General features: G+C 26.6%; 5 protein-coding genes across 11 annotated transcripts; 3 read left to right on the plus strand and 2 right to left on the minus strand.

Moving 5' to 3' along the window:
* Positions 1 to 11: 11 nt before the first annotated feature.
* LOC124947794 (importin-7) lies at positions 12 to 6,700 on the plus strand. Of its 2 annotated transcripts, none has more exons than XM_047490431.1 (19): positions 12 to 219; positions 1,189 to 1,270; positions 1,609 to 1,759; positions 1,830 to 1,988; positions 2,070 to 2,226; positions 2,313 to 2,503; positions 2,574 to 2,747; positions 2,838 to 2,983; positions 3,064 to 3,227; positions 3,321 to 3,440; positions 3,529 to 3,855; positions 3,928 to 4,114; positions 4,217 to 4,440; positions 4,539 to 4,631; positions 4,731 to 4,957; positions 5,092 to 5,297; positions 5,372 to 5,641; positions 5,721 to 5,864; positions 5,957 to 6,700. In XM_047490431.1, the coding sequence occupies exons 1-19, from the start codon at positions 136 to 138 to the stop codon at positions 6,022 to 6,024; spliced, it is 3,174 nt and encodes a 1,057-aa protein (XP_047346387.1). In that variant the 5' UTR covers positions 12 to 135; the 3' UTR covers positions 6,025 to 6,700. The 2 variants fall into 2 exon arrangements, with proteins under 2 accessions (XP_047346387.1, XP_047346386.1); XM_047490430.1 differs by having other exon boundaries at positions 13 to 219; positions 5,369 to 5,641.
* A 3,055-nt stretch (positions 6,701 to 9,755) lies between these two features.
* Positions 9,756 to 11,358, minus strand: LOC124947468 (NEDD8-conjugating enzyme Ubc12). 2 transcript variants are annotated; one of them, XM_047489642.1, is made up of 5 exons: positions 11,228 to 11,358; positions 10,926 to 11,046; positions 10,739 to 10,833; positions 10,347 to 10,553; positions 9,756 to 10,159 (listed from the first exon to the last, which is right to left on the minus strand). In XM_047489642.1, exons 2-5 carry the CDS (start codon positions 11,026 to 11,028, stop codon positions 10,019 to 10,021), a joined length of 546 nt encoding a protein of 181 aa, XP_047345598.1. In that variant the 5' UTR covers positions 11,029 to 11,046; positions 11,228 to 11,358; the 3' UTR covers positions 9,756 to 10,018. The 2 variants fall into 2 exon arrangements, with proteins under 2 accessions (XP_047345598.1, XP_047345599.1); XM_047489643.1 differs by lacking the exon at positions 11,228 to 11,358 and adding an exon at positions 11,146 to 11,164.
* On the plus strand, positions 9,956 to 16,696 carry LOC124947456 (intraflagellar transport protein 122 homolog). 5 transcript variants are annotated; one of them, XM_047489591.1, is made up of 17 exons: positions 9,956 to 10,627; positions 11,564 to 11,808; positions 11,892 to 12,001; positions 12,091 to 12,211; positions 12,296 to 12,506; positions 12,579 to 12,652; positions 12,731 to 13,001; positions 13,109 to 13,270; positions 13,361 to 13,658; positions 13,731 to 14,101; positions 14,184 to 14,576; positions 14,661 to 15,075; positions 15,156 to 15,382; positions 15,443 to 15,830; positions 15,923 to 16,089; positions 16,175 to 16,336; positions 16,411 to 16,695. In XM_047489591.1, the coding sequence occupies exons 2-17, from the start codon at positions 11,756 to 11,758 to the stop codon at positions 16,495 to 16,497; spliced, it is 3,510 nt and encodes a 1,169-aa protein (XP_047345547.1). In that variant the 5' UTR covers positions 9,956 to 10,627; positions 11,564 to 11,755; the 3' UTR covers positions 16,498 to 16,695. The 5 variants fall into 5 exon arrangements, with proteins under 5 accessions (XP_047345547.1, XP_047345550.1, XP_047345549.1 ...); XM_047489593.1 differs by lacking the exon at positions 9,956 to 10,627 and adding an exon at positions 10,878 to 11,543 and having other exon boundaries at positions 11,659 to 11,808; XM_047489592.1 differs by lacking the exon at positions 9,956 to 10,627 and adding an exon at positions 10,878 to 11,294.
* On the plus strand, positions 16,573 to 18,982 carry LOC124947464. Its single transcript, XM_047489636.1, has 10 exons — positions 16,573 to 16,714; positions 16,892 to 17,158; positions 17,255 to 17,407; positions 17,513 to 17,643; positions 17,721 to 17,853; positions 17,923 to 18,045; positions 18,135 to 18,218; positions 18,288 to 18,440; positions 18,502 to 18,630; positions 18,778 to 18,982. Exons 2-10 carry the CDS (start codon positions 17,017 to 17,019, stop codon positions 18,885 to 18,887), a joined length of 1,158 nt encoding a protein of 385 aa, XP_047345592.1. The 5' UTR covers positions 16,573 to 16,714; positions 16,892 to 17,016; the 3' UTR covers positions 18,888 to 18,982.
* On the minus strand, positions 18,967 to 21,178 carry LOC124947463 (prostaglandin E synthase 2). Its single transcript, XM_047489635.1, has 5 exons — positions 20,439 to 21,178; positions 20,266 to 20,340; positions 19,796 to 20,133; positions 19,507 to 19,618; positions 18,967 to 19,440 (listed from the first exon to the last, which is right to left on the minus strand). The coding sequence occupies exons 1-5, from the start codon at positions 20,733 to 20,735 to the stop codon at positions 19,078 to 19,080; spliced, it is 1,185 nt and encodes a 394-aa protein (XP_047345591.1). The 5' UTR covers positions 20,736 to 21,178; the 3' UTR covers positions 18,967 to 19,077.
* Positions 21,179 to 21,195: the final 17 nt, after the last annotated feature.

Consider the following 21,195-nt stretch of genomic DNA (forward strand, 5'->3'; position numbering starts at 1 on the left):
CGAGGTTTTAAAGTCGCCATATTGTTTTGTCACGTGACAAGGTGGCAGTGAGGTGAATGCGCCGGGTCAAATTTATGAAGAACGGTAAAAAATTCACGCGTATTAACTGACACAATAGCTTAAATATTTACGAAAATGGATCTTCGTAAATTAACAGAATTATTACGTGCTACTATTGACCCTTCTCAACAAAAGCAAGCTGAAGATCAATTGAATCAGGTATGAGGACTTGAAAAACGTGCTTTGATACTCTGATACTTCATGGACGGAAAAACATGTGGCTTCGCTTTTATATTCACCAAGTCTTTTTTTCTATTCTTATTTCTTTAACCTTATTTCGTCTTTGATATATTTTCATGAATGTTTGACTTCTATGCTTTAATACATTCAATAGAAATAATATATACCGAAAAAACGATGTATTAAAATATTTTATTATAGCTAGTATATTTTACTATACTTCATACATGGGCATGCAGAATTAATTCCAAAATATCTATTTACACCAAGTAGTATAATATAGAGCCGCATTTATATAGATATTTTTTCTAATTAATAATATTATTTATATTATATATATATCCTTTTTATTAGATTTACAATTCATTTAATTTTTTTTAAACTAACCTCTTTATGCTTTCTTGGTCTCTCCCTCCCCTCTCCTTTTCTCTTATGATATATTTTATGTAATTTTACATATGTAGCATATAATATATTTTTTTTATAAATAAGTCAAGAAATAATATAAAAGACAATTATTCAATTTACATTTTATAATAAATTTTTGGTTATATATTATAATTCTTAAAAAATATTTTTATACATTTTTTGCGAATAATTGTATATACAAGATTAAATCATTCTATATGCTTCATGTAACTACTAAACATATTAACTATGATTTCTTTTTCTAGTAACTAAGGAATTACTTTATATGAAGACTTAACTGCATATTGTTATTGATAACTTAATAATGTTTCATATTTATATATCTAATGATTTTAACTTTTGTGAATTATATAGCAAACATTACATAATTTAAAAAAAAAACGGACATTTTTTATAATATGCATATATAATACATATGCTTTTATATACTTATCTATTATATATGAATTCCTTTAATAGAACTATATATATATATATAAATAAATAATAAATATTGAAAATATAAAAATTTCTTTTCAGATTCACAAAATTATAGGTTTTGCTCCTACTCTTTTACAAGTAGTTATGTCAGCTGAAGTTGACATGCCTGTCCGGCAAGCTGGTAAGCATAAAAAATACTTTATTATATTTAGATATACATATTTAAAAAAATGCATATTATTGTATACAGTTTCTTTTTTTATTTAAATATTAATAAAATTTTTAATATAATCTTTATATGTAATTGTATCATATATACATATATATATATATATATATATATATATATATATATCATTAGAATATTATAAGTATGAAAAATATTTATACAATTAAAAATAAGAATACATTAAACATTTTATTATATAAAATGAATTATTTTCACTGAATATTGGTTACTTGATATATGTTATTAATATTATAATTCATATAGTAATATAATGAAGCAATTTTTTATAGGTGTTATATATTTGAAAAATTTAATTACCACAAATTGGGCTGACAGAGAAGCTGAAAATGGACCTGTAGAATTTAGTATTCATGAACAAGATCGTGCTATGATACGTGATGCAATAGTGGATGCTGTGGTTCATGCACCTGAATTAATTAGGTAAATATATCATTGATTTTACTTGAAAATTATTATTTTATATTACGTATTACTTTGTTTATTTGTTTAGAGTGCAACTAGCAGTATGCATTAGCAATATAGTAAAACATGATTTCCCTGGAAGATGGACTCAAATTGTTGATAAAATTACAATATATCTTCAAAATCCTGATGCTTCTTGCTGGCCTGGTGTTCTCCTTGCATTATATCAACTTGTCAAAAACTTTGAGTAAGTTTTTGACAAGCTGTTTAATATTCGTAATAAAATGAAAAGATTTATAATCCATTATAAATATTATAATATTCTTAGATACAAGAAAGCAGAAGAAAGGGGACCATTGAACGAAGCAATGAATTTACTTTTCCCTATGATTTACCAATTGATATTACGTTTATTGCCAGATTCATCTGAACAATCAGTTTTACTTCAAACACAAATTTTGAAAATCTTTTTTGCACTTACTCAGGTATATAATAAGATCAGATAAATTATTTTATATAACCATTTATCGAATATCATTTATTGAGAATATCATTTTCACTTTTAATTTAGTATACGCTGCCTCTTGATCTTATATCGAAAGAAGTGTTCTCCCAATGGATGGACATAGTACGACAAGTAGCTGATAGGCCTGTCCCACCAGAGACTAATAATCCTAATTTAGACGACGAGGAACGTGTAGAACTTCCTTGGTGGAAATGTAAAAAATGGGCTTTACATATTCTTCATAGAATGTTTGAGAGGTAATTTATCTACATATAAGATCACAAATATCACTGGTTATTTGTTACATTATGTTACTTTATATTTTAGATATGGTAGTCCTGGTAATGTAACCAAAGAATATAAAGAATTTTCAGAATGGTATCTTGAAACATTTAGTGGTGGAATTTTAGAAGTTCTTTTAAAGATTTTGGATCAGTACAGAAGAAAAATCTTTGTCTCTCCTAGAGTGATACAACAATCGATTAATTATATTAACCAAGGGTAAGAGTATACAATCAATTATCTTATAAAAATTATTTTTCAAGTTTTGTTATATTTTCTGATTAAATAATTTTTTATTTTATACTGCAGTGTTAGTCATGCTTTTTCTTGGAAGTTTTTGAAGCCTCATATGTTTGAGATCATTCGTGATGTGCTATTTCCTATTCTTTCATACTCTGCTACTGATGAGGAATTATGGAATAACGATCCATATGAATACATAAGAGTCAAATTTGGTAAAAGCATAATAATAATAATAATTTTCTATAACATTACTATTTATTAAAAATAAAAAAATGTGTTTCTTTTATTTCAGATATTTTTGAGGACTTTGTATCTCCAGTAACAGCAGCACAGACCTTATTGCATTCTGCGTGCAAAAAACGAAAGGATATGCTACAAAAAACTATGCAATTTTGCGCAGAAGTTCTAACAAGTCCAAACGCTGATCCACGACAGAAAGATGGCGCATTACATATGGTAAATTTATTTAGAAGAAAAACATGCAGATTTATACATAAATGCATGATTTTGCACACATATACTTACTACATATAATTATATTTTGCTTAGGTTGGAAGTTTAGCAGATGTTCTGCTTAAAAAGAAACTTTATAGGGAACAAATGGATAAGATGTTAGTACAGCATGTGTTTCCCGAATTTAATAGTCCACATGGCCATATGCGAGCAAGGGTAAAATAAGAATTAAATTGTTTAATTACTAATAATTTTAATCATATATCTATGAAAATTAAGGTAAATAATATTATTATATTTTTAGGCTTGTTGGGTTTTACATTATTTCTCTGAAATAAAGTTTAAACAAGAACAAATCTTAGTTGAGGCAATTAGACTGACAACAAATGCTCTTTTGACTGATCATGATTTGCCTGTTAAAGTTGAAGCTGCTATAGCTCTTCAAATGCTTTTGTGTGCACAAGACAAAGCTCAGAAGTACATAGAACCACTTATAAAACAAATAACTCTCGAATTATTAGCTATTATAAGAGAAACAGAAAATGATGATTTAACGAGTGTTATGCAGAAAATTGTTTGTACATATACAGAACAGCTTATGCCAATTGCTGTAGAAATTTGTCAACATTTGGTAAATATACATGTCTTTTCTTATATATTTATATAAAACCATGAATAAAAAGTAAATAATAATTTCGTTTAGGCTGCCACATTTAGTCAAGTTCTTGAAACTGATGAGGGTAGTGATGAAAAGGCAATTACTGCAATGGGTATTTTGAATACAATAGAAACAGTATTGACAGTGATGAAAAATCAACCTCAAATTATGGCACAATTAGAACCAACTGTTTTACAGGTGGTAGCTCATATATTTAGTCAAAGCGTTATGGGTAAGTTGTTCTTTAAATAAATATATAGTTATACGCGTGCACACGTGTATCTGTCTATGCAAAACAAAAAATAACATCAGTTTAATTATACTATTTTTATAGAATTTTATGAAGAAGCACTGTCATTAGTCTTTGATTTAACGGGTATGACTATTTCTGAAGATATGTGGAAGGTTTTAGAACTCATATATCAGCTTTTCCAAAAAGATGGTTTTGATTACTTTACTGATATGATGCCAGCATTACATAATTATATCACTGTAGATACACCAGCATTTCTATCAAATGAAAACTATATACTTGCTATGTTTAATATGTGTAAAGCTGTAAGTTTTTTCCTTTTTATATAATTTTGAGTTTTGTGAAAAATGTTTTTAAAATATTATATTATTATTAATTTTACTTTAAAAATTCTTGTGTTTAGATATTAACTGGTGATGCTGGTGAAGATCCAGAGTGTCATGCTGCAAAATTATTAGAAGTTATTATTTTACAATGTAAAGGACATATTGACCAGGTATATTTATTAATTTGATTAAATTAATTTACTTGGCCTTTTGTGTATATAAATACTAAATTATGTACTAAATATTATTCCATATTTACTATCTTCCAGTGCATACCTTCACTTGTGCAATTAGTATTAGAACGTTTAATGCGAGAAGTAAAAACATCTGAATTAAGAACTATGTGTCTTCAAGTAGTCATTGCAGCTTTATATTATAATCCTGCTTTATGTCTTGAAACAATGGACAGATTACAAGGAAATCTTGGACAATCTCCAGAGCCTATTGCATCGCATTTTATTAAACAATGGATTCATGATACTGATTGCTTCCTAGGGTATATAATATTTATTATTAAAGTTAAATTATTCTAATAAAAATCAGATATTACATATTATTCTAAATTATGTTTATTGCAACAAATAAAGTTATATATAATATTATTTTCATAAATTTGTATTCTCTGTTTAGGTTACATGATCGAAAACTTTGCGTTCTTGGATTATGTACCTTGATTAGTATGGGTCCTGCTAGACCAACAGCAGTGAATGAATGTGTTCAACAAATAATTCCATCTTTGATTTTATTATTTGATGGCCTCAAGAGAGCATATGCTGCTAAAGTAGCAGATGGAGATGAGGAAGATAATGAAGAGGAAGAAAGTGATATTGATGAAGGTTTTAATAATTTTTTGTATTAAAATATATAGAAAAGATTTTCATGTTATTAGCACGAACCGTGTTTTCAGAAGTTTTGTCATCAGATGAAGATGAAATTGATGATGCTAGTCAAGAATATCTTGAAAAATTGCAAGAAAAAGTAACAAGGTCTTCAGGACAGCATGGTTTTAATGTCAGTGCATCCATTCAAGACGGGCATGGAGATCATAGATCTGATGATGATGAAGATGATTCTGATTATGACGCAAATGAAGAAACTGCTCTAGAAAGTTATTGTACACCTTTAGATTCAGAAGATACAAATCAAGATGAATATGTTGTTTTCAAAGAAGTTATGCAAAGTAAATATTGGTTAAATTTAATATTTTATATCTGAGATATTTTATTACTGTAAAAATAACTATATATGTATATATTTAGATATTGAAAGAACTGACTCAACTTGGTATAGGGCATTAACGAGTCATTTAACAGCTGAGGAACAGAAAGCATTACAAGAGATTATAGTTTTAGCAGATCAGCGTAAAGCAGCTTTGGAAAGCAAAAGAATCGAGCAAAGCGGCGGTAATTACACCTATTTTTATATATGTTAATTGCAAAGTTATAGAAGATATTTCAAAGTTTAATATTATATAAATGTTTTTACTATTTTATAGGTTATGCTTTCCATTCTCAAACTATACCCACTTCATTTAATTTTGGTGGAACACCTTTAAGTCGATAAGTATTTTTAATTATTTCTATTTGTATTGAATAAGTAAACAAATTACAAGGCATCTGAATTGGATACTAATAGAGTACATGATTACTACATGACCATTTGGAAGACATTGTGCATGTCCTATCTGCTATTTTTATGTACACTGATAGTAATTGGACAAAATTTTATTCTGATATGATGCTTAAAATATATTTCCATTAAATCATGTATACACATGCTATTGTTTCATTAGTCGAGACATTAGTATGACATTTTATTTGTCTAGTGAGTGATAGTGTATAATCTTTTATAGACATTCAATATAAAAATAATTCAATTGACCTATTGGAAAAACTGCTATTTGTCTAGTGAGCTTTTGTACATACTTTAATAAATGAACATAATTTTATTTAAATCTATAACTTTTGAATTAATAATAATTTGAAAAATAATAGCTTGCTAGACACATCATTTTTACTGATAGTTACACATATTTCTACAGAACATTTAGTCTATATATTTGTTAATGAAACTATGTTAAATTGTTGGTATGAATATTGGGGGACTGTTTTGACTATATGACCAAAATTGCGTAACCTCATTTTATAATAATGTCTTTACTTTATGAAAGCTTTTATTGTACACAATATTGCTCTGCTTGTACAGATGCTGTTCTTTAATAAAAAGAAAGTAGAAGGTTCCAAAGCTATTAAATATGATAAACCCATCAGTAAATATTGAAATATAAATATAGTACTATTTATAATGTCATTTGGATTGCCTGTAAAAAAACAGTGACAACAAATTATATATCTCATTATACAATTTATTCTAGACTTTTCAAATTAAATACCAAGTTAAATCATTGTTAATACTTAATAAGTAGGAAGTTACAGTGATGAATATAGTCAAAAATTATAATATTGCAAATTGATGAATTTATTAATCATGAGTAATAACTTAAAAAAAATACCAATCTTTATATTGAATTTAAATAATTTTGACTAAAGGAAGGTTTCTTCTTATGCTATATCTTTAATAATATAACAAAAATCTCTAATACTACAGTATAAAATAAAGTAAAAATTATAACCATTAATTGGTCATTAAAAGTTATTTCAAGAGAAATTTATGTTCTTTTATCTAACTATTATTATTTATTAAATGCATTAACATATTCACTTTTCATATAAAATTTGTAATAATTGAAGATAATTTAAATTAATATCATAGTTTTATTTTTTCATGTAATCATTTTATTAAGAAAGTACATCTAATTCAGACAAGCTTTTGTAAAGTAAATAGCAGCACGTCACCATACACTGCATTTAGATTTGATTAGATAGTAACACTTATTTAACATAAAAAAAGATTAAAGTCAACAACTTCACATAAATAGTATAGTGATAACTCTCTAACTAACAAATACAATATCACTAAAAATTTATCATGCATAAGTTTCTACAGCAATCCTTGACCATAAATAAGTGATTACTGAATGCAACTTTATTTTCTTAAATCGTTTGTTTATCCTTTTTTACCTATACAAATTCAGATTTAAAATGAAACTTTGAAATGAAAATCTTATTTATAAAATATAACATATGCATACAAATAAAAATTAACACTTATAATACAAATAGAATGATTGCTACATCCAAAAAGATTTAAAAGCAAATTATATTGATTTCTTGTCCATATAATAAATGAAATATGAATTGTAAATAGTAAACATTTTTAATATATGCTGAATCTAAAATACAACGATGGTATGAGAGAGAGAGAGAGAGAAAGAGAGAGAGATTTATTCATTGCTCTAATAATTTTTATACTAACAACAAATTGATAAATACATATAACTCTTAAATAAAGTTATATGTTTAATTTTGATAATGCTTATTCACATGTTTATTTTCATGTATAAAAATATTTATTATATTGAGATAAATTAAAAATGCATATTATATATTTTAATATCTCTCCTTATTTCAGTCTATGCTATTTAAAGATTGTTTTTTTGAGATATAAATATACAAAAATTAAAAGAATCTTTACATATATTATATATGTATAATATACATTGCATATATATCTTCTTTTAATATAATCTAATTTTTTTAAGATATTTCAAGTAACAATTATTCCTGATTAAATTAATGTAATAAATCTTCTAATTATTATTATTATAACAAATTTTAATAGTATTATAAAAATTTGACTGATTTTGTTGATTGAAGGAAAATATAAAAAAGTGCCTCGAAATGATAATATACACTAAATCTTTATTGAAAAATATAGCAAAGGACTAAAAAAGCTGTTATTTTTTAGTTAATAAGTTTTACACTTATTGTACTACAATATAACAAATTAGTAATGAATACAAGGAAAAAAGTTATCTATTGCAAAAGAAAATATCATTCCATACATATAAATTTGTAGTTCCTACAAAACTCCTAACAAAACAATAAAATACCTTAATTTATATAAATATTGTATAAAAATGTGTATTAATTAGTAAAGACATGATTTTTTAAAAACATTATTGTAACTCAAGGTAAGAAAAAATTTATTATTTAACTCTGAATTTAATATATATGTAATTATCATTTATTTACCTATTCGTTTATCAATTTTTATTATTTTCTATGTCGTGAATACTTCAATTTGTTAATGTTGTCTTATAAGTGATCACATTGATCTATCAGAATTAGAATCTAAATTATTTCTTTTTTCACGAAAAAGTAAATTATTAGCCAATTTTTAAACAAATTTGTTCATTTTATTATAATTTTAAAATTACAAATTAAAAATTTTGATTTCTTTTATAATATATTCTTTAATATCGCGTGTATATAAAGATAACGAATTGTCATTAAAAAAAAATGAAAACAATTCTAAAAATTAATTAATTCATTAAAATTAAAGAACATTTTATGGTTTGGTATGAAATTTAAAAAGATCGCAATTTTGAGGACGTAAAACATTTTTATGAGAAATATTCTTATGAGGATACATACATATGTAAATACAGATTGTTATGGCATGATATTTTTATATATGATAATTATAAAGATAATTTATTTATTTAAATTATCTCATCTTTATTTATATTTTTCGAAATTTCAAAAATGCATATAACATTATTTATTTTTTATGTACATATCTTTGAAGTTAGAATATATTTTTAAAAAGCCTTTGGCATTCGAATGAACAATTGATATAAAAGATCATGCCTTGCAATTGTTCAGTAATTTTATGAAATTACAATTGTCTACTTATATAGTAATTGGAAATTTTTTTATCTATTATTTCTTATTGCATATAAATGGAACATGTTTATGCATACAAATATTACAATTCTTACGTCCTCCATTGACAAAAAATGGCAATTGATGTCTTTTATATGTGCAATCTTTGCCAAACCAAATAAAATATCTGTTTTTCTATAACAGCCTTACATTCCACCTCAGTCATTATTTAAATTAAATTATATATATGTAATTAAGAACTGCAGAAAAACTTAATAGGTGCTGCTGGTAATTTCATATACTAATAATGAGATATGAAATTATGATACATAAATTGAAAATGGCAATGATAAAAAAACAAATATAGTTAAAAGTTTTGTATACCTAATGACTAAGGTCCACTCAGAATTCAATATCAATTAGTCAGCAACACCTATTTTATCAGTGGAATGCTCACTATAATTGATCTATTATTCTTCAGTTGCATTCCAATTTCACTAAATGATGCCATGGCCAAAACGTATCTTCATTTTATTTAAATAAGGAAACTTATGTATTAAACATTTTAAGAGGTTTATTAATGAAAAATATAAAGTATTTGATGAAACTGACGTATATAGGCCTGGCAAAACATAAAGAAAGTAAATGTGTATAAAGTGATCACGCAAGTGATAGGACTCGTTGTCCTATTTTCGCCCTGTATGTCAGGATATTTTTCCCAAAGTGAGTCCCTAAAGAAATGTATACAGCAACAATGACAGGATACTGTATCACTTGAGACATCGTTCAAAACAAAATGATCCTACATATCCTCCTCTCATAGCTTTTGCTACATTTTGTTCAAATACTCTTCTGTTATTTTGTAATACTTCTGCAGCATCTTTATTAAGGGGATCTTCTGGATTGGGTTCCTACAATAATATTATTATTAATTTCATTCACTTTACAACTGGTTTATGTTTATCTTCTCTCTTTCTCTCTCTCTCTCTCTCTCTCTCTCTCTCTCTCTCTCTCTCTCTCTCTCTCTCTTTTTCTTTTTCTTTTTTATTATGTATAATACATTAAATTAATAAAGAATTATAAAATGTCAAATCATACTAGAAAAAGGTACTGAAGTCCATAAACAATAGAATTAATTGTGAGAACCGGTTTCCAGTCTTCTCTTAAGATATTGAGACATACATTGCCATCCAAGTCAATATTAGGATGATAAACCTGAGTTTCACATTTAACTTTAGGTGGTTCGTGAGGATAATTTGGTCCAACTTTAAAACTGAATACAAATCTACCACCTCTATAAAATCCCTGGAAAATAAGTGAATGCAGATTACAATGCAGAGGCAATAGATATAACAGTAACACTAAATTACATAAAAATGGTACTATCTTTCCCTTCTATTATTATTGTAATTGTCGTTATTGTCACTACTATTATACTATATGATTTAGTGCAATTATAAAATATATTTCCTTTTTTTAATTCTACGTACCTCATCTGGACAAATAATTAATTTAAAACTCAGTAAATCATCGGGATCGGGAAACTCTGTACCACATGTTTTTGGTAGATTAAGTTCGTTTATATCTGCAAAAAAAAAGAGGGAATAAATATTTTTACATTTAACAATTATAATTGTTTCTTAAGAACAATAGATATGGTATTGCGCCGAATCGAACCTTTCGTTATTCTCAGCTGAGCTGCTGATGCCTTTTTCTGGGTCCCAGCCTTTGGTGACTCGCCATCTTTTTTCGCTTGTTTCAACGAAAATAATTTGATCATGTTAAACTAGACGTTTGACTGCGATAAAAGAAGACATACAAATAATTCTTTATTCAAATCTAGTCACAGGGGGAACAAAATAGACAGAAACTTATGATCTTTGACAACACGATTTACCGCATTCGGAGACGTTCCCCCAACTAATGTCACATGGACAGATATTTATGATTTTGCTAAATTCACGTCGTATAACATTTACCTTTCGTTTCCTTCGATCCTAATGAAGTTAAGTGAAGAATCTTACTACTTTCTCGTTAATACAAATAGTACGAAGCAAATTCCTCTATAATATCGGCCAATAAAAGTTCAGAATAGATAATACTGTTATATCGACAGAGAGATATAATATCGATTGATACTTTTTTCAACGAATCCAGAAAACAAAAATATAAATGTTCATTTTCACAAAGACATAGAATATATTTTCAAATTATGCTAACTTATATATATTTCTTTTTGTCTCAATTAATTCACACATAGTTAATTGATAAGAACAAATAAATTGATATTAAATGGTAATTTTCATTTAAAATAGATCAAATACGAATCGGAAGACTACCTCTCTTTGGAATATTCATTTTATGCATTTTCTTCCATATTGAAATTTATGTTACCGTGGAAACCAAACAGTTTCAAAACAAATCCTATATTGTTCTATATTGTTGAATGCGTTGAATAAATAACATTATTGCAATTATTATCAAATATTTCTGTACATTGTTATATAATGAGGGGACAGCCAGCATGGGTTGATAAAGTTCAAGATAAACAAGAACAATGGTAGATATTTATTAAAATTATATAATGTATTTTATAAATTATTTAATGCATACATTTTTAATATGAATTAAAATGTTTTACAGTATATATGATTTATGTTTTAATCCTGATGGCACACAATTAGTCGTTGCTGCAGGACATCAAGTGTTAGTCTATGAAACAACTGGTGGTGCTTTAGTGCAACCACTAAAAGGTAATAATATTCAGTACATATTATAAGATATGATTTTGTATTTTATATTGCCTATATTTTTAATAAAATGTAATCTATAATTATTATAGGTCACAAAGATACAGTATATTGTGTATGTTATGCAAAAGATGGCAGAAGATTTGCATCAGGTAGTGCAGATAAAAGTGTTATTATATGGACATTTAAATTAGAAGGAATATTGAAGTATTCGTAAGTCTTGTTTTATTTGTAATATTTTATTTATAAGAATTATCAAAGTTGCATAATAATATCATTCTAATATAAAATATATAGGCATAATGAAGCTGTTCAGGCAATGCAATTTAATCCTGTATCACATCAGTTACTTAGTTGTTCTCTTTCTGATATTGCATTTTGGTCAGCTGAACAAAAAGCGGTACAGAAACATAAATCAGGGGGAAGAGTTAATTGTTGCGCGTGGACTTTGGATGGACAATATTTAGCTATTGGCGTAGCAACTGGATATGTATCTATCAGGAATAAGGTTAATTATTTTCTATTATTTTATTGTTTTTATATACAAATAATATATTCTATTTTATAATTACATATTTAGAATGGCGAAGAAAAAACACGTATTGAAAGACAAAGCGGTGTACCTATCTGGAGCTTAGCATGGAATCCTTTGCGGTATCATTATATTATGTAATTGTATGTACAAACAGAATACGTAATATAAAATAAAAAAGTAATCTGATTATTTTATAGAGATGATACAGCAGACGTCTTGTGCATTGCTGAATGGAATGGAGTCATTTCATTTTACACGATTAATGGAAAAGCCGTTGGAAAAGAAAGAACAGTACACTTTACTCCTTTAAAAATTACATATTTTCCTGATGGTCAATATATTCTTGTTTCTGGTAGTAACAAACAATGTCTTTTAATGACTCACGATGGTATACAACTTGCTGTTGTTGGCAATACATTTTCTTCGTGGATTTGGAGCTGTGCAGTTCATCCATCTTCTTCACATATTGTAAGATACTTTTTTATTACATTTTTATAAAAAGAATAATAAATGGTCATCTATACCCTGTTTTAATAATTTTAATAATTATAATAATTTAAATAATTTTTTGTTAGGCACTTGGTTGTCAAGATGGAACAATAACTTATTTACAATTATCATGGAATATTGTACATGGATTGTATGAAGATAGATATGCTTACAGGGAAAATATGACTGATGTTATAATACAACATTTAGTAACAAATCAAAAAGTCCGTATTAAGTGCAAAGATTTGGTATGAATCACATATATAAACATTGTAATATTTTAATTTTTTATTTTTTATGAAGTTTAAAAATGTAAAAATATTGTTTTCTCTTTTTAGGTATGTCGTATCGCTGTATATAGAAATAGACTTGCTGTTCAATTACCTGAAAGAGTAATAATTTATGAACCATCTGGAAGTAGTGAGGGAATGCATTATCGTATACGCGAAAAACTTAATCAAACAATTAATTGTAACTTATTAGTTATCACAACCAATCATTTAGTTTTATGCTTGGAAAGGCGATTACAATGTCTATCTTTCACTGGTATTGTTGAAAGAGAATGGATTCTTGATGATCTTATAACTTATATAAAAGTAGTAGGGGGACCAGCAGGACAAGAATGCTTAATTACAGGTAAGTTTACTAAAGTAAAATATAACTTAATATACTAATATAACTATCAAAAAAATATTATGTCACTACTAGGTTTAAAGACAGGACATGTAATTAAGATCTATTTGGATAATCCATTCCCTGCACATTTGGCAAAAGTAGAAGGATCAGTAAGGTGCTTGGATATCAGTTCTCTAAAAGAAAAAATGGCAGTTGTTAGTGAAACTGGAGTTCTTTCCATATTTGATTTATACACAGAAGAAAAATTACAGGATTTCCAAGATGTTACAAGTGTTGCGTATAATAGTGCTTCTGAAGATATAATGTGTTTTTCTGGTAGCAACTATCTTGCAATTAAAGTAGCTAATTTTTCGGAATATCGGCAAAAATTTTCAGGATTCGTTGTTGGTCACAATGGATCAAAATTATATTGCTTAAACGGTTCTGCTGTTATTATCTTAGAGGTATAAAATAGAGCATTTATTTCATTTATATATCACACTAATTTACATTTAAATATTTATTTCATATTAATATTTTATTCAGGTACCTCTCTCATTGTTCATGTATCAATATTTAGACATTGGACTTTTTAAAGAAGCTTATGAAGTAGCATGTCTTGGTGTTGCTGAATCAGATTGGCGAGCATTAGGGATTGCTGCTTTAGATAATTTAGAGTTAAATATAGCCTATTCTGCTTTTGCTCGTATAAAAAACCTAAGATATATAGAAGTTGTATCAGAAGTAGAAGAAAAATTAAAATCTGGTGAATGGGGTCAAGAAGCATGTATGGCTATAGCTGCTGCAGCTATGGGTAGATTACGAGATGCAGCAAAATTATATCAGAAAGCAGGTTTACAGCAGTATGCTCGTGATATGTATTCCGATTTACGTATGTTTGATATTGCTCAAGAATTTATAGCAAGTGGCAATACTCAGGTAATTAAAAATTATATTTTATTACAATGTAATTTTCTTTAATAAATATTTTAATTTAATTTCTTTTATTTATTTAAATCTCAGGATCGTACTATTTTATTACGTCGACGAGCGGAATGGGCAAAGAGTTTAGGTGAACCACGTGCAGCAGCGGAAATGTTCTTTTCTGCGGGTGATACACAACGTGCTATTAATATCATTGCCGAGTATGGATGGATTGATATGCTCATAAAAGTTGGCAGACAACTGGATAAATCAGATAGAGATAATTTATCTTTGATTGCTAAAATATTGAAACAGTTGGGAGCTAGTCATGGTGCAGCTGAGATTTTTAGTAGATTAGGTGATGATCCTGATGTAGCAGATGTACTTATTGATGCACAAGCTTGGCCTGAAGCTTTTGAACTTGCAGAAAGAAATCCCAAATTAAAATCACGAGTATATGGTCCATATGCTAGATGGTTAGCAGAAACTGGCCGTTTCTCTGAAGCACAAGAAGGTGATTGCATTTTTAATTAATAAATTTAATAGTATATGTCAATTCAATCAATCAATTTTTATCGTATATTTTTCGTATAGCTTTTCAAATGGCTGGCCAACCCGAAGAATCAGTTAGTGTGCTCACGAGCTTAGCCGACAATGCCATAGCTGAGAAAAGATATCGTGATGCCTGTTATTTTTACTGGCTTTTATCTCAGCTTAGTCTTAATTTGTTAAAAAATACAGAAGAAATAAAAACTATGTATTTATCTTATTATAATAAAGCTGACGTCTACTATGCATATCATGAAATACATAAATATTTGGTAAGATAAATCTTTGATGAATTTTAGAATGATTTTTAATGAAGTATTATTTTATTTAAGGACGAACCATTCACATCTTTAATGCCAGAAGCATTATTTAACATTTCAAGATATTTACTTTTAAAAACACAAAGCATTCAATTAGAAGGTGTATCCAAACTTAAAATAATGTATACTCTCATCAAGCAAGCTCGTTTGTTAGGTGCCAACAAATTAGTTATGCAGTTACTTGAACAATTACGTTCAATGAAAATTTCTAAAAACCTTCTTGCACAAGTTGAGACTTCTACTTTAGCTGCAAGAGCTTATCCGTACAGAGATCCTGAAGAACTACTACCATTATGCTATAAGTGTTCAACATTTAATCCACTGTTACCAGTAGATTATAGTATTGGTAGCAAATGTATACAATGTGGCCTAAAATTCCAATACTCATTTGTTATGTTTGGTAAATGATAATATTGTCAAACTTTCTATGAATTTATACATTTTAATTAATCTTACTATATCAGTAATATCAATAATAGTGTACTGTTGCAGAAATTTTACCGTTAGTCGAGTTTGAATTAGAGGAAGGAATTACTGACCAAGAAGCAGAGAAATTAATAGAAGAACCATTGTCATTATCAAGTATATCAACAGAAGATCAACTTACTGTATTTTCCAATGAAACAGACCTTTTTACAGCGCGTTTAATAAAATACGAGGTATAATAAATCATTTTTTAAATATTTATTAAGTTTACTTGAATCTGGTTTGTTACTAATAACCTATGATATTATCTTTTTTTAGGAGAAGACAGACGATTCCACGGTTATTGTTGGACGAAGTGTATTAAAAAGTATGGATCCCTCAACCGTTTTAATAGTTAAATGGCCGAAACCATTCAAAACAAAATATTTTAGAAATCTTTTGCCAGATCTTCAAGTAACATTATGTAAATCTTGTTTAAAAGTAAGTAATATATTAGATTATTTAATGCATGTAATTTGTATCTATTTTTGTAAATAATATTCTTTATTTTTCAGTTATTTCATTCAGATGATTATGAATTGGCATTACTAAGACATGGTCATTGTCCATTTTGCAGAACTTCACAAACATCAAACAGTTAAATTATAAAAATAAATAAATACATGAAAAATTACAATCATACATTTTTTGTATATGACAAAATATTTTAAGAATTTATATCATTTTATGATATGTTAGATAACTATTGATTTTATTACTGTTAAGAATTTTTAAGATGTATAAAAAAAGACTATAGTAAAACATATAATTGTATATATTCACTTTGTATTAATGGAACAACTTCGAAAGTCATATGAAGTAGGTCGTTAAATATTGATATTAATATTAATATTAATATAAAAAACAAAAATAATTATTTTAATTGTAAAAAATTATTGTATTTAATTAAATATGTATATTATTAATATAAAGTAAAAAGTTCTTTTTAGATAAAAACTGTATTAAAATTACACATAATACATTTTCATTTTACAGTTATATTGCATTATACGGTATCCAATTGGCATGTTCAAGAACTTGCTAATTACTCCGAGAGCCCAAGCAAACAAAGACCGTTACTAGTTCTACAGAATGCAGAGAAGTCAGATATTCTTTTAGAGATGTTCAGTATAATGTTAGCTGTATTATTTGTTATATTCTCTTTTGTAACTGGTCAATTTTTTGATCACAATAATACTCTAATGACTAATGAACTTTTGGAAAAAATATCGTATAATCCTTATATGATCCGTCAAAAAAAATGTAAGTCTTATCTTATATTCTTCTATTTATTAGGTCTATAATTTAATAAGTTTCTAAAAATATAACATTTATAAGTAATTATATACTTTTGTACAGTTTTTCCATTCTTCAGTGTTATACGATTTGCAAACTCTCAATGTCTAGCAAGTAATTCGCTTATTGGCACATGCTTTACACGGCGAGAATGTTATAACTATGGTGGAACACCATCTGGTACATGTGCAAATGGTCTTGGCATTTGTTGTGTTTGTAAGTATATTATATATTATATACAATGTATATAATATAAATCAAGAATACATTATATTATTATATACAAATATATAAATATTACTTATACTTCTTTTTTTACAGTTCAAAAGACATGTGGGTCTACTACAAATATAAATAACACATACTTCATTAATCCAGGCTATCCTACTACTTATAAAGGAGGAGAACGTTGTACAATAACAATAAATAAATGTAATTCTGGCATATGTCAGGTATTGATGTAAATATAATTTATTTTTAATATAATGTTAATATGTGTATCGTTATGAAAAATCTATTATGTTTACAGATACGTTTAGATTTTATAGATTTTAGTTTTTCCCAACCTAATTTAAATGGAACATGCGATTATGATTTATTTTTAATAACTGGAGCAGCATCATCAGTACCTCGTATATGTGGAGAAAATTCTAATCAACATGGTATAACTATCATAAAAATAACTTGAAATTATAAAAACAATAAATAATTATAATTCATATATTTTACAGTATATGCAGATTTTAATGAAGCATCCCCAATTACAATTTCTATAGGAACAAATGCAGATTATGCATTTGATCGTCGTTGGAATATAAGAATACAACAAATAGCATGTGATTCTTTATGGAGAGGTACAAAAAGAAATTTCATAATTTTCTATTCCTAATAAAATTATTAAAATATTTAAAAATGATTGGAAATATTATATGGTATATTTTAGCTCCTAATGGATGTTTACAATATTATAAATCAACATCTGATACTGTAACAAGTTTCAACTATGGTACAACTGTGAATTCAAGATGTAAGTACAAAAATCAGTAATTTTTTCAAGCATTTCTGATATATTACACAAAAATATAAAATATTTCAGCTCCTGAGGTGGGAACTAGAGAAATGGTTAATTTAAATTATGGTATTTGCATTAGAATGGCTTTAGGTTATTGTAGTATTCAATGGTCGCAAAGTGATATAAATTCATTTTCTATTTCTGGAGATACAAGTACTTTAGATCCAACTATAATAGGTAAATTAAATACAAATATAATATAATAAAATATATAAATAATCTTAAATTGTTATCATAGGTACTTCTGCAGTAGCAGAATCTGGATTGAATTGTACTGATGACTTTGTTATTATACCAAACCCCAGTGAAAATGGTATTCCTGATAATACAGAACGTTTTTGTGGGAATGCTTTTATTACTAAAACATGTATGTATATAAATCTCAATCTCGTTTAAATATATTGATAGTTATATTAAATATATTGGTAATTATACTAGAAATATGTTTTGATATATTCTGCATTGTATATAATATTGAAATAAAATTACTATATTTATTTTATTAATATTTCAGCTACTTTAAAACCATTTGTACTTTATGTTGTTACAAATGATAATGAATTAAATGATGCACAAAACAAAGGTTTTAAGTTAACATACCGTCAATTGCCATGTGCTGTGTAAAGTAAATAGCCCATAAATAAACAGTTAAAATTATTTATTGGTTAACTTTGTAATTATGCAAGAAATAAAATAAAGTTAATCTTTATAAATTCATAGATCAATTTATTTTTTTACAATTATTTTAATACCATACTACATTTTCTTTTGGAACAAAAATTAAATTAAATAACAGAACTCTATAATGAATAAATTAACCATTTACAAGAGTACTTCCAGCATATGTATGAACTCTTTCATTCATGGCATTATACCATTTAGACAACTTTGTATTTTTTAATAAGTCCTTAAAAGCAGAACATCCTTCAATACTTTTTAAAACACCATATACTGCAAGATCTGAAAGGTCTGGATTATGACCACCCCTAAATGGAGTTCCATTGACATGAATTTCTTTTAACCACTTATTTACTTCATCATACAATGATTGGCGAACATCTTCCTTTAGTCTGTGTCTTTTTTTTAAACGTTTTGCTATCAACCACATAGCACATGCTCCTACATTAATTATTAACATTTTTTCCCATAACGGGAAATATTCTTTCCACTGACCAACCTGGATTAAAATTTTAATTATATTTATTATTTTAGAATATATTTTTAAATAAGTAAATGTGCTTACTTCAGAAAACCATTCAAAAGTTTCATATGCTTCATTCAATGTTCTATATACATTTGGTGAAAGAGTATGAACTAATACATCATCTGTCCACTGTCTCCATTTACGTTCTTCTCTAATGAAATAGTAAAATATACATATAAAAAAAAGGGATATTTATAATACTTTTTACAGATGACTTTTCATCTAATTTCTAATATTCATTAGATGAAAAGTTATCTATATGAAATGTTTTCCATAGAAGATTTTAAAAAACTATACACATAAAATACATGTCTAACATTTTACTTACATTATAGCATTCATTGAAATATCCTCAGAAGGCATTTTATTGTACATAAGGAAATATTTATTCATAATTTCATATTTAAATTTTCCTTTATCGTCATGCATAGCTATATTTGGATAATATTCTACCAATTCTGAGATATTTTGATATTTATCTTGCATATAAGACGACAGTAATGATATAATCATTGAACTGTCATTCAAGGGTTGATAACCATCTTTTACTTGAACAAGAAGTATTGGTACTTTTTTGTAAGAAGACCAAGAAATTTCTCGTCGCAATACTGGATCCACCTCGACCACATCATAAGATATTCCATAATAATCTAAAAAAGTCCTAACCTAAACCCAATTTTATAAAAATTGTATTATTGTAATAAAAATTATGCATGTATTTAACTTAAAAATAAAAATAACTAAAAATTTTACCGATTAATAATATAACATACTTTTTAACTATATACGATTACTTACTTTACAGCAAAAGGGACATGTTTGATATTGATACAATGTAAGTTTTAGTCCAGTTGTATTTATAGGAAAAGTGACCTAACAATAAAATGAAGTTATACAGAAGAAATTATAACTTTTATTAACATATATCTACATTTATTTATCTTAATGAAAACGTAGAGTATTAAAAATACCTTTCTAGATGGTGTAATAGGTGGTTTATGTTTTAATATTTGGGTTGGATTTACATACGTTCCATCTAAAGCTAAATTTTTTCTTTTTTCACTAATTTTATAGAAAGAATAACCTGTTCCTGCTACAACACCAATAGTTGCACCTATAATTCCGATTTTTAATAAATTTCTTGATTTTGGTTGCTGAGCTACTGTACAAAGCAACGACGAACGATTATTTATATTAGAATTATCATAATGCTTTAAATATTTATAACTTCTCGAGAATCGTGATAGTTTACACAATGCTACAGCCATTTTTTAAACAATTAATTAGAAGACCGCTCAAATATATCATTCTTTATATAAAGAATCAAAGATTTCTATCAGGGTGTCCAAGCTGACGATGGCGTTGACATCACTACTAATACACTTTCCAATTATTACTAATATCAATTCCAATTCTTTTTATAAATATACAATATTTTTTATAGGATACTTGATTTAGATAATTTTAAATAAAATCCAGATGATAGCTACTTTAAATGCATTAAATGCATCCAATAAGTTTTATGGTATTTTTGCGTTGTTTACATGTTTATAATAATATGCAATAATACCGATCTTATCACATATATTAACTTTACATATTACTCAGTCTATTAAAACTTATCAACTATTTTGAATGCTTTTTTGATTGATTATATTGACAATGTATCTGACAATTTGAAAATTTAAATATTTTCAACAGGCGGGTAAAAGCTATTAGAAAGATATA

Source organism: Vespa velutina, chromosome 3 (assembly GCF_912470025.1).
Source record: "Vespa velutina chromosome 3, iVesVel2.1, whole genome shotgun sequence".
Lineage (NCBI taxonomy): Eukaryota > Metazoa > Arthropoda > Insecta > Hymenoptera > Vespidae > Vespa > Vespa velutina.

Coding starts and splice junctions, on each gene's coding strand:
- LOC124947456 (XM_047489591.1), top strand. CDS start 11,756: ATGAGGGGACAGCCAGCATGGGTTGATAAAGTTCAAGATAAACAAGAA. Junction 12,212..12,295: donor GAAGGAATATTGAAGTATTC/GTAAGTCTTGTT, acceptor TAAAATATATAG/GCATAATGAAGCTGTTCAGG. Junction 14,577..14,660: donor TAGCAAGTGGCAATACTCAG/GTAATTAAAAAT, acceptor TTTAAATCTCAG/GATCGTACTATTTTATTACG.
- LOC124947464 (XM_047489636.1), top strand. CDS start 17,017: ATGTTCAGTATAATGTTAGCTGTATTATTTGTTATATTCTCTTTTGTA. Junction 17,159..17,254: donor TATGATCCGTCAAAAAAAAT/GTAAGTCTTATC, acceptor ACTTTTGTACAG/TTTTTCCATTCTTCAGTGTT. Junction 18,219..18,287: donor TACAACTGTGAATTCAAGAT/GTAAGTACAAAA, acceptor AAAATATTTCAG/CTCCTGAGGTGGGAACTAGA.
- LOC124947468 (XM_047489642.1), bottom strand. CDS start 11,028: ATGATCAAATTATTTTCGTTGAAACAAGCGAAAAAAGATGGCGAGTCA. Junction 10,834..10,925: donor TCAGCTGAGAATAACGAAAG/GTTCGATTCGGC, acceptor TTTTTTTTGCAG/ATATAAACGAACTTAATCTA. Junction 10,160..10,346: donor GACTTCAGTACCTTTTTCTA/GTATGATTTGAC, acceptor ATATTATTGTAG/GAACCCAATCCAGAAGATCC.
- LOC124947463 (XM_047489635.1), bottom strand. CDS start 20,735: ATGGCTGTAGCATTGTGTAAACTATCACGATTCTCGAGAAGTTATAAA. Junction 19,619..19,795: donor ATTTCAATGAATGCTATAAT/GTAAGTAAAATG, acceptor CTATTTCATTAG/AGAAGAACGTAAATGGAGAC. Junction 19,441..19,506: donor CTTTTGAATGGTTTTCTGAA/GTAAGCACATTT, acceptor ATTTTAATCCAG/GTTGGTCAGTGGAAAGAATA.
- LOC124947794 (XM_047490430.1), top strand. CDS start 136: ATGGATCTTCGTAAATTAACAGAATTATTACGTGCTACTATTGACCCT. Junction 3,228..3,320: donor AAGATGGCGCATTACATATG/GTAAATTTATTT, acceptor TATTTTGCTTAG/GTTGGAAGTTTAGCAGATGT. Junction 5,298..5,368: donor AGAAAGTGATATTGATGAAG/GTTTTAATAATT, acceptor CCGTGTTTTCAG/AAGTTTTGTCATCAGATGAA.